This window comes from Lithobates pipiens, unplaced genomic scaffold (assembly GCF_037356315.1).
Source record: "Lithobates pipiens isolate NorthernLeopardFrog02 unplaced genomic scaffold, aLitPip1_a1.2 Scaffold_22, whole genome shotgun sequence".
Taxonomy (NCBI): domain Eukaryota; kingdom Metazoa; phylum Chordata; class Amphibia; order Anura; family Ranidae; genus Lithobates; species Lithobates pipiens.
In genome coordinates, this window is record NW_027507784.1 from 43,826,316 (window position 1) to 43,838,362 (window position 12,047).

Here is a 12,047-nt window from a genome sequence, read left to right on the forward strand (position 1 = left end):
CTCACTGGCTGTGACTGACAACAGTGCAAGCCAATGACTCCCGCTGCTGTGTCTCAGCCAATGAGGAGAGAGAGACCCAGGGCAGTCGAGGCTCCTATGCACATCGCTGGATAGAGAGGGGCTCAGGTGAGTATTATGGGGGCTGTGGGGGGAACAGCACACAGAAGGTTTTTTTACCTTCATGCATAGAAAACCTTTAGCCTTTACAAACACTTTAGTACCTCAGCGTTGTGAATTTTGTTATACATAGACCCCATAAATATTCTTTTAGTGTGTATATATTTAATTGCCATAAATCATAGATCACTCACCCTGCACCTGTAGAGGTCCTGATCTTCTCTCTATGGGTGTCTCCAGGCTGGGGTGGGACACTCTACACATGATCTCCGATTCTCCATCTGCCAGGATTGGTGTGAAGAGCAGTCTGGCTGTACAGGAATAGGTGAGATCGGACTGTCTCTGGGACTGGATATCTGGGATCTGGTACTTCTTATCTTGTGATAGAGGAATATATTCCTGGGCTCCTTTCTCCTTCCTGTACCACATCACAGTGACATCATCAGGGAAGTATCCGGAGATGTTGTATTGTAGAGTGTTCTGTCTCTCCATTAGTAGATGGGGTATGGGGACCTCCTCAATCACTGGGCACCAGGACAGACCTTTATAGAACAATATAAGGATTATTAACACCATAGGCCTAAAATATTCTCTAGCAGTCTATGTACCCAAACATCCAGCTTTTTTACACCTATAATCCAGTTTTGAAAACCATACACTCAACAAATCAGCAAAACATAAACATTGTATTCTTTTTATTAACATTAGCTGTATGACTGTATCCATCCGTGTCAATGTCATGTAATGAACAGGCATTATTTCAGCTTAATATAATTAGAAATTGTTTAATTAGTGAACACAATGCTACCAATGCTACAAGAGGTGATAACAGCAACATCTCCAGAATTCCACCCTTCCTGACTAATGACACCACAAAACAACTTGTTCACTCCTTGATTATTTCCCGCGTTGACTACTGCAGCTCTCTCCTTAATGGCCTACCCTTATGCAGGCTATCCCCCCTTCAGTCTATTTTGAATTCTGCTGCTAGACTAATGCACCTCACTAATCGTTCCGTGACTGCGCCCCTCTCTACCAATCCCTTCACTGGCTTCCCCTACCCCACCGTGTAAAATTCAAAATACTAACCATAACATACAAGGCCATTCACAACATCTCCCCCATCTACATCACCAACCTCATCTGCAGATATCGCCCAAATCGTGCTTCACTCCTCCCAGGACCTCCTGCTTTCTAGCTCCCTTGTTACCTCCTCTCATGCTCACCTTCAAGACTTCTCCAGAGCCTCTCCCATCCTCTGAAACTCCCTGTCCCAGTCTGTCCGATCAGCCCCTACCCTGTCCACCTTCAGGAGTTCCCTGAAAACTCATTTATTCAGAGAAGCCTATCCCACACCCACCTAACTGTCCCCGAGCCACCCCCATCAAATCATTCTCTGCAGCTATTACCTAAAATAGCGTCTGCATAGCGTCCTGAAAGAGCCACTCAGTGCACTCCAATGTGAAAGCCCTGAGGGCTTTCAAACTGGAGAGGTGCTTTTGCAGGATGGTTAAAAAAGTCCTGCAAGCCGCATCTTTGGAGGGCTGTAGGAGCTCCTAAAGTGTCCCTTCCTATTGAAAACAATAGGGCAGCGCTCCAAACCCGCCTGCAAAGCGCCGTTTTAACCCTTTTTCGGACACTAGCGGGGGCTAAAACTGCCCCACTATTGGCCGATCAGCGCCGCTAAAACAACGGTAAAGCGCTGCTAAATATAGCGTCACTTTAGCACCAGCACGTTGCGCGATCCAGTGTGAAAGGGGCCTAAAAGATTAGTTGGAGATGTGATAGGCTTCCCTGAAGATATGAGATTTCAGGGATAACCTGAAGGTAGCAAGAATAGGGGATAGCCAGACAAGTGGATAGCGAGTTCCAGAGGATGGGAGAGGCTCTGGAGAAATCCTGGAGACTAGCATGGGAGGAGGACACAAGAGAGCTTGAGAGTAGGAGGTCTTGAGAAGAGCGGAGGGGGCAATTTGGGTGATATTTGGAGACAAGATTGGTGATGTAGCTCGGGGCAGAGTTGTGAATGGCTTTGTATGTTGTGGTTAGTATTTTGACTTTAATTTGCTGGTTGATTGGGAGCCAGTGTAGGGATTGGAGGAGAGGGTTGGCAGACGCTGAGCGGTTGGTAAGGTGGATAAGTCTGGCAACAGCGTTCAAGACAGACTGAAGAGGGGATAGCCTATGGAGAGGCAGGCCAATGAGAAGGGAGTTGCAATAGTCAAGGCGAGAGATAACAAGGGAGGAAACGAGGAGCTTGGTGGTTTCATTTGTTAAAAAGGTGTGAATTTTATAGATGATACGGAGGTGAATTCTACAAGCTCTTGACAACGACTGGACTTGGGGCTGAAATGACAAGTCAGAGTCTAGTATTAAACCGAGTACCCTGGCGCGAGGGGAGGGCCTGGTGGTTGCATTGTTGATTTTGATGGAAAAGTCATGGATGGGGGCATGTGCAGGGGGAATATTAATAGCTCAGATTTAGAGAGATTTAGTTTAAGGAAGTGGTGTGGCATCCATGCTGATATGTCAGTTATCAAATTAGTAATGCGAGAGGAGACTGAAGGAGTGAGGTGAGTAGTAGACAGATAGATTTGGGAGTCAAGTGGTATTGGAAGCCGTGGGCAGTTATCAAGTGACCAAGGGAGGAGGTGTAGATAGAGAAGAGAAGGGGTCCAAGAACAGAGCCTCACAGAAAGAGGCAATGGAGAGGAGGAGACAGAGTTGTAGGTAACACTGAAGGAGCGCTGTGATAGATAGGCAGAGAACCAGGGTTGTTTTTATTGATGCACACAGCGAAGGAAAACACAACTCTAGCCCCTACATACAAGGGTGGCTCCATAGGATGCTGCGAGAGAAGGGAGCCCACTGAAACAGGGAACCTATTGAAGTGATCATGGAACCAACTTAAAATGCGACATAGCCAATGATTAAAAGATAAAAAAAGCTGCATACTCAGTAAGAGATTAAATCATCTGCTGAAAATGCTTAAAGACTTTTTTAATAAGGTTTTTTTTAAGGTTTTAATATCACTTTAATCCCTTTATGCACCATGTGCAGTGGCAAAAAGCTGAGCCTTAATGCCTACATGTTGCACTTATACATCACTGGACGGGCAATATTTTTGTGCTGGGAGAGTGCTCCCTGTGCACTCCCAGCACAATAGACCGAGCTGCCGAAAACTACTCTAATGCCGCGTACACAAGATCGGAATTCTCATCAGAAAAATCTCTGAGGGTTTTCCCAACGGAATTCCGAAGGAATTCGGCTCAAGCTGTCTTGCCTACACACGGTCACACCAAATTCCGACCACCAAGAACGCAGTGACGTACAGCACGTACGACAGGACTAGAAAAAGGAAGTTTAACACCTAGTAGCCAATAGCTTCCATCTCGTAGTTGAATCTGAGCATGCGTGAGTTTTTGTGTGTTGGAAATGCATACACACAATCGGAATTTCTGATAGAAAGTTTTTCCATATGGAAAATTGAGAACATGCTCTAAAATTTTTGCTGGCGGGAATTCGGCCAGCTAAATTCCGGTGGAGCATACACACAGTTGCATTTTCCGATGAAAAGCTTTCATCGGCCTTTTTCTGGCCGGAGTTCCGATCGTGTGTACGTAGCATAAGGCCCCATTCACACCTCAGCATTTTGAAGTTGGAAGCTGGAGGAGAAAAAATGTATTATTCTCTATGGAGATGGTTCACATCATGTCACCTGAAGTCAAATGCTTGAAGCTCAAAAAAGTTCTGGAGCTTTTATTTGGTAGCTCAAAATGGGCAGAATTGTGCATTTTTTGGCCCATTTTTATACCCAAAGAATTGAATGGAAATGCCAATTTCAAATGTTTGTGCACTTACAAATTTTTGCGCAATTTTCTGCTAAAAATGTAAAAAAAAAAAAAGAAGGAAAAACAGATGGTAATATATGAATAAATAAATGTAAAATAAATACACAAATAACTAAAATCATCATAAATAAATAAGCAAATAAAATTCATAATATATAATAATAAATAAATTAACCCCTAACCTTAAAAATAAAACATTAAAGACCCAAGCCTAAATAAAGAAAAAAGATTAATAATGATAATAATAATTATAAAATAATATTTATATAATAATATAAATAATACTGCTAATATTTATTATTATTATTATTATTATTATTATTATTAATAACAACAACAACAACAATGCATTCATTTGTTTTGTGTTAGGATTAGGATGTTTATTTATTACTTTATTATTATTATTTTTAAGAGTTAGGAGTTAATTTATTACTACATAGTATTAATTTATGATTTTTATTTTATTTGTGTATTTATTTTACATGAATTTATTCATTTATTATTATCATTATTATTATTATTAGTAGTAGTAGTAGTAGTAGTATTATGAACACCCTAATCTTAACAAAATATATAAATAATAGGACGATAAATAAAATATTAGCCACTAACCCAAACCCTAACCTTAACTCTAACCCTTACCGTACTCTAAGGCCGCGTACACACGGGCGGATTGTCTGCCCAACTTAGTCCGCTGAACCGCGTTTCAGCGGACAATCCGCTCGTGTGTGGGCTTCAGTGGACTTTTTCAGCGGACAGTCTGACGGACTTAGTCTTTCGGAATTTCCGTAATTTTGTCCGTCCAAACTTGGTTTCAGCGGACAATCCGCTCGTGAGTAGGCTAGTTCGACGGACTAAGTATGGCGCATGCTCAGAAAGGATTTACACGCCAAAGGTTGCATTGCAGTGTATTGGACGTCGAATTTCTAGTCCCGTCGTACACGTCATCGCGCAAGCTTTCGGCGGACTGTCTGTTCATCGTGTGTGGTCAAGTCCGTTCATTCAAAAGTTGGACGGACTGTCTGTCGGATTGTCTGACGAACTTAGTTGGCCAGACAATCCGCCCGTGTGTACGCGGCCTAATCCTAACAAAAAAAAAAAAAAGATTATAAAAAAGCTAAACAAGCTGAAAAACCTAGCAACAAATGATGCAACAGATGATAGTTTTCTCTATTGGCTAATGAGAAAACACTAAAGCCCAAAAACAATGTATAAAAACCCGTAAAAACGCACCAAAATCATGCATAAAAACTTGTGAAAAAATGTCAGAAAAAAAACGCAAAGACGTCTATATCAGTAGACATCGGGATGGCTTCTGACCATGTGACCACTGTGACAGCCAATTATAGTGGTCACATGATTGCTGATACTTCCCGCCCCCTTTTAAAGTCTTCATATGCTGTACAATAGATGAAATAAAAACCAAACTATGATCCAGAGTAGTTTTTTGTGCTCTTACCCGGATCTCTCCAGGACAGGACTTGTGATTGCTCTTTCTCCAGAGATTTGTGTCTCCAGGTCACATGGAGGCTGAAGTTGGGATTTAATAATAGTTTTCCTGGGACAGTACAATTACTGTACACACTATATGTATGATCGTTATTCTCTTCAAACGTCTCTTTGGACTTCAGCTGATCTTCTCCTGATCTCCAGCTGAGCTTCAATTGTTTGGGGTAAAAATTCTGGAGGTTCAGAGAGCAGAGGACATCTCCACCATCACATAGACTTGTCTTCACAGGGTCCAGGAGTTGCGGCTTTGCTAATAGTAGACATTAAAATCATTCAGTAGGCTTCATTTATTAACATGGATGAGTTATTATAACACCGCCATTTTCATCTATAATTGTTCAATGCACAAAAGATAAACATCACCAGGGTCTGTAATCATTCATTTTACATCGATTTTGTAGAAGGGCCACACTACACTGACAGTTTTATAATGACACTGATAGTGGTAAAATACAGATACATACATATCAGGCTAAATAAATTGTGTTTTGCTTCTTTTGCATGCATGGTTGTAGTGAAGTCAAGCTGCAAGTACAGTAATAAATAAAAAAAAAACTTTCTGTAAAATTCCAAAGGAAGACCTCTACCCATGCCACAATCTAATTCTAATCATAGAGCAGAGAAAAGGGGTTGCAGGGATATACCCTGCGAATGCTGGACTTTAATGGCATGACATAAGACTGAAACCATGATAGTGTAAAAGATATAGTTTTATTTGTAACAATTTAAAATTCCAAGCAGTTTATAAAAGAATGTACAACATAGTAGATATAAAAATAGAGATTGTGCAGTGATATGATACAGTAACTTTCTAACACCTTCTATCATACTTCTTTGAAATAAGCTCGAGGTGTACAGGTAGCGCAATTCTTCAAGGGTCGACAGGTTTTGTTGGATTGCGCAGCTTCTTCGAGACCAATAGGTTGAGTATCCTATTAAGGGCACATGGCTAAAACATTAGAAGCATCAAAACATCTGTGGTGTGGACAGCAGTGATGGGCATTGATGAGCAGCACTGATAGCCAGCATTAACTGACCTTACTAATGGCCACTGATTGCTGGCACTTGTGGACACTGATTTCTGGCACTTGTGGGCACAGATTGGTGGCCATTGTGGGCACTGGTTGGCACTGATTGCTCAGTGCCCTGATTACATACCTAGCTGTCCCTTGTGAGGAGATGCCGCTGATTGGCTCTCCTCTCCTCACACTCTGTCAGTGTGAGGCGAGGTCGCCAATTATTGGCATCTCTGTGTTTAAATATGACTGGCTGTGATTGGACACAGCCGATCACATGGTTAAAGAGCCACGGCCATGGGTCTTTACACAGATCGGGGTCGCACCGTGTCCTAGCAACACAGCACAGCTGCGTTCGCCGCTCCCCCGGGGGTGCGTGAGAGCAGTCATTCTGGTAGCCCATCATATGATGTCCATCCAGAATGAGAGCCGCACAGTCCAGCCATCATTTGATGGTGGACGGTGGCGAGTGGTTAATATGATACTCAACCTATGGGTCTTGAAGAAGCTCGGCAATCCAGTGAAACGCGTCAACCTTTTAAGGACTGAGCTACCTGCACAATCTCTTTTTTTGATATTTACTATGTTGTACATTCTGTTATAAACTCTTTGAAATTTAAAATGGTTACAAATAAAACTATATTTTTTATACTATCATGGTTTCTGCCTCACGTCATGGCGTAAACCACTAGCCGACCAGGACACAACGATGTACATCGGCACAATGGCACAGCTGGGCAAACGGGCGTACAGGTACTTCTCCTTTAAATCACAGCATTGTGGGCGTGCCGTGTGCTCCATGACCGTGCCCAAGGGACCCGTACACTCAATGTCTGCCAGAGGCGCGCAATTGTGTCATGAGCGAAAGAACGGGGGGAGATGGCTTTGTAAACAAGGCATTTCCCTGGGCTGCCTGGTGACATGACAGAGATCTACTGCTCCCTGTGATCGGGAGCAGTGATCACTGTCATGTCAGTGGTAGCCCATCCCCCCACAGTTAGAACACCTCCCTAGGACACACTTAACCCCTTGATCGCCCCCTAGTGTTTAACCCCTTCCCTGCCAGTGTCATTTACACAGTAATCAGTGCCTTTTTATAGCACTGATCGCTGTATATATGACAATGGTCCAAAAATGGTGTCAAAAGTGTCCGACATAATGTTGCAGTCACAATAAAAATTGCAGATCACCGCCATTACTAATATAAAAAAATTCATAATAAAAATGCCATAAATCTATCTCCTATTTTATAGACGCTAAATTTTTTGCCCAAACCAATCAATATACGCTTATTGCGATTTTTTTACCAAAAATATGTAGAATAATATATATCGGCCTAAACTGAGAAAGAAATTCATTTTTTTTATATATTTTTGGGGGATATTTATCCTAGCAAAGAATAAAAAATATTGTTTTTTTTTTAATTGTCACTTTTTTTGTTTATAGCGCAAAAAAATAAAAGATCGCAGAGGTGATCAAATACCACCAAAAGAAAGTTCTATTTGTTGGAAAAAAAAGGACGTCAATTTTGTTTGGGTGCAACGTCGCACGACTGCGCAATTGTCAAAGCGACACAGTGCTGTATCGCAAAAAGTGCTCTGGTCAGGAAGGGGCTAAATCCTTCTGGGGCTGAAGTGGTTAAAGTCCAGCATTAGCAGGGTATATGCCTGCAACCCCTTTTCTTTGTGTAAAATTCTTTGGTTTGCATTTACTTAAGCTTCCTTCATCTCTCCTTCCCTCATTAACTATTTTTCTATTTGCTGATCTCCATTAAAAAATAATAGTTTCAGCCAATCAAGAAAGGGATGATGCCACTGCAGATAAACTGTATAAGAACTGATTTTTTTTCTACAAGAGTCTGATTTCAGATTTGAGTTTTCACAGCTGCTATCTAGAGAACTGTGACAGGAGAGAGGGAGCAATACAGAATGAACAGTCTTTATATAAAAGGTACTGTTAGATGAGATTGCAAGTGAAATGATATTGGATATTCATGAAAGATGCCACTGGTGACCATAACTTCTGAAAAGATGGTTTCCTAAGACTGTGGAGGCTCATTCCTTATCAAGTCTGTCTCCCCTGTGAGCTCCTCATTTTCCATATATGGGCATTGCCATATAGGAGTAATGTATTGCTGCCAAGCTGAGTATACAGTTATAATTGTTGTTATTTTTTTTTTAACAGTACTATGTACTGCAGCGAGGGTTCACTTAGCCTGTGATAGTATCAGGCTATAGAACTGGACTGCTGGTAATTCATGTTTCAAACGGTTTGGCATTCAGCATAGCCAGTCCTTCAGTCACCAGTGCTCATGCTTCCTGAGCAATCAGATTCCTGCCCTCTGCCTTGGACAGGGTGTAACTGGGTATTAGTCTCCCATTGTTATTCCCTTAGTGAGGTCTCACTTCTGATCCTAGATGTCCCCACTTGTCCTTATTTTATTAGTGTGGAATTGTTTTTAGTGGAAGTTCTTCCCTTTATATCTAGCATTGTGGAAAGCCTAGCACAGGAATAATACCTCTTCTGTTGTTGGCTCTGGGTGCCATCTTGGGGAGGTCTGTGACAAAACTGGGCACTGAACTCCTGTGAGATTTAAAGCAGACAGCATCACAGATAGAGGGTGGTGAGCAGGAGAGGACTCGTGCAGATGAACCCTTTTCACTCTGCCAGAAGATAAGACAGCAACTATATGGGTTCTTTGGAGACTTGTGCTCCCCATCTGGGGGAGCAGCACTATTCTGATTGGGATAGGGGGGCTAACTATGTAGAGTTTATGGAGGAATACCTTTCTGAAGACAAAGCACCTGTTTTCTCCATGGAAGCTTAGTTTAATGTTTGATGAATTCAACACTGGAGCACTACTTCCTTTTTAACTAAAGAAGGGACATCCCTGTTTGTCTTGAAGACTGATACCTCAGTAAAAATGTCTTACTCATGGAACTACATTCCAATTAGGACATTCATTATTGGGAGTTCCTGCATGGGAAGAAGTAATGCAAGTACCTGAGTAACAGAAGATTCTCTAGTGGTGTAGACTAGTCTGACACTGTCATGGTAAAAAACTCCTCTGTCTGTCTTCTCTCTGTATACATGAGGGCATGGGTCACTATGTTGTGTCCATTGTGACAGGCCTGAGAGTTTGGAATATTCACTACCTGGTTTGGAACATGGAAAGTTCCAGCCGGACTAGTTTGAAGACCACAATGTGATTTTGGAATTTGAGTTCCTCCCAGGAATCAGAAGTAGGAGCAAAGAGTTCTGAGTTCAACAAAGGTTTTCGGATATCCCTGATCTGAAGTATGCAGTTATACCAAGTAATACTGTTTCTGTTCTGAAGAAGCTAAATCATTTAACGAGTTCTGTTTTGGACTGGTCAGTTCGCCTGCTGGGTGGTGCACACTGATGCAGTATGCAGTAATTTGGTTTCCCTTCTCTTAAAATACGCCCCAACATTGAGCTCTGTCATTTTGATGGCTCTGGTGTTGCAAAGGTTCCCCTGGTTGGTGACCTAGAGCCGAATGAGAGATGTTGGCTGCTTCTATCATATCTTCCTAGAAAGATAACAATGTGAGAAACTTCACATCATAGAGCTCGATTCCATTGTGCCGTTAATATTATTTTGTTTATTTTCAAGATATATAGAAAATGTGAAAATTGAAGACGTTATTTTTTGTCATGAGAAGTCCTTCAGGCTCTTATTATTACTGCAGCCATGAGGAATTTTAATGTTAACAATAAAAACAAACACATCACCTATACCTTTTGGTCCAACAGCAGAGTCAGTCTTAGCCCTTGTACACACGGTCGGATAATCTGTCGGAATGAGTCTTATCGGACCGTGTCGTCAGATAATCCGACTGTGTGTGGTATGCATTGGACTGATTCCTTCCGAATCTCCGTCCGCCCCAATTTTCCAACATGTTGGAAATATTTCCCGACCAACTGGGCCGGACGGACCTAATCCGATCATGTAAAACAAAACATTTTTTTGTGTTGCGCTGCTGGGTTATGTATGTCCAGGATGGGGGGAGGCTTATGGGAAACGGAGGGGAGGAAAATGGGATGGGGAGATAAGGGGTATATGTTGTGGCTTTGTTATATAGCAGTATTAGGGTTTCAAATCTGCTGCTCCACAGAATTCTGCAGTTCTTAGTAAGTATGGCAGATAATAGTCAATAAGTAACTGTCAGGTTTTGATGTAAAATCATAGGTTGTAGCCAATAGTCAACAGTTATAAGAATAGTTAGTTATAGCCATAGGGAAAGGAGGATTTCTTAGCACAAGCAGGTAGGCAGCATGTTCAAGGGTAGAAGGCACCTTTAAGAGATATACAAACAGAAGAAAAACAGCGCCAACCTAATTGCAGTATTTTAGATCACAGGTATTTATTTGTAAAGTAGTACACTCACTCTCTGTCGGAATGGTTCAGGCACATCACGTTTTACGTGTAAGAAAAGGTTGTGGGGGACATCACAGGGCTTCCGGGGAGAAGCGGTCCTCTTTCTGCTGTTGGTTCCCGTCTGGTGGCACCGGTGGTTCCCAGCGTCTCACGGCCCGGTGTCGCAGTGTCACGGAGGTCAGCTAGTTGGTCGTACGGGGTCGCGCTGTGATGACGTCGTAGCACGTTGCACGCGTTCGGAGCATGCAGCCCCAAAGCATGTACATTGATCCCCCATGATGGGAGATAGCACATGTTAACACACTGTGTGCATCTTCCAAATTTGTATTTTCCAGGGGTGACACCCCATGTGATGAAGGCAATATCAGCCCAGTTTGTACATACTCATGTCTGATATTGTCTTCACTTTTCCAAGTTGAACTTTGTAAGTTCCTGTGTTCTGTATTTTACGCTTTCATACATGCCTGTTTACACAAAAACACCAAGTAAAAAATAAATATGATTAAACTGGGTTTTGGATACCCAAAATATCTTGGTTTGTTGTAAAAACCTTTACTAAACGCACATGTGAATGTGCTTGTATTAAAAAGTTTAATTCTCAGCAATGTGTGGCTTCCTTTTTCATTGGGCTTAAAATGTATTTGTAGTGAAATTTGAGTTTGTGCTGAGAAGGAGTGTGATTTACTAAAGGCAACTCCACTTTGCACTCCAAGTGCAGTTTCAGGTGTACTTTTGCAGTGCACTTGTAGTGCATAGTGGATGTGCCTTTAGTAAAAAGCACCCACAGTGAGGTGTAAATTTGGACAATCATGCCATTTTCCTGCCATGGTGCTGAAAATGAGCATGATTTTGATCAGTAATGCACTACACATTAGTTAACAAAAACAAGGTGTGTGTGTAGCAGACCCACAACATAATAAGATTATCTGAAGAAGAGACTGTCCCCTCATCTCGCTCGGGTTGGGTTTGCACTGTTGCTGAAAAAGGCACAACTTTAATAAAAATGGCAAAGTGGGAGGCCACAGTCTGCCATTCCTGTGGCGTTGAAGGACACTGTGTAGTGACACAAGAAAAAAAAATATTAATTTTACAAATCAACATTGCATGCAGATTAGACACACACATTTTTGGCCAAAATTAGTATAAAATTTTTTT

At 41.9% G+C, this 12,047-nt stretch overlaps 1 protein-coding gene across 2 annotated transcripts in view; it reads right to left on the reverse strand.

Moving 5' to 3' along the window:
* Positions 1-12,047, reverse strand: part of LOC143923705 (uncharacterized) — a 167,141-nt gene that overhangs the window by 80,140 nt on the left and 74,954 nt on the right. The window contains exons 11-12 of one of the 2 annotated variants that reach the window (XM_077447509.1): positions 5,428-5,727; positions 312-659 (exon numbers count right to left, since the gene is read on the reverse strand). In XM_077447509.1, coding sequence (XP_077303635.1) covers positions 312-659; positions 5,428-5,727 — 648 coding nt within the window. The remainder of the gene's footprint in view (positions 1-311; positions 660-5,427; positions 5,728-12,047) is intronic. The other variant, XM_077447510.1, reaches the window with a different exon arrangement.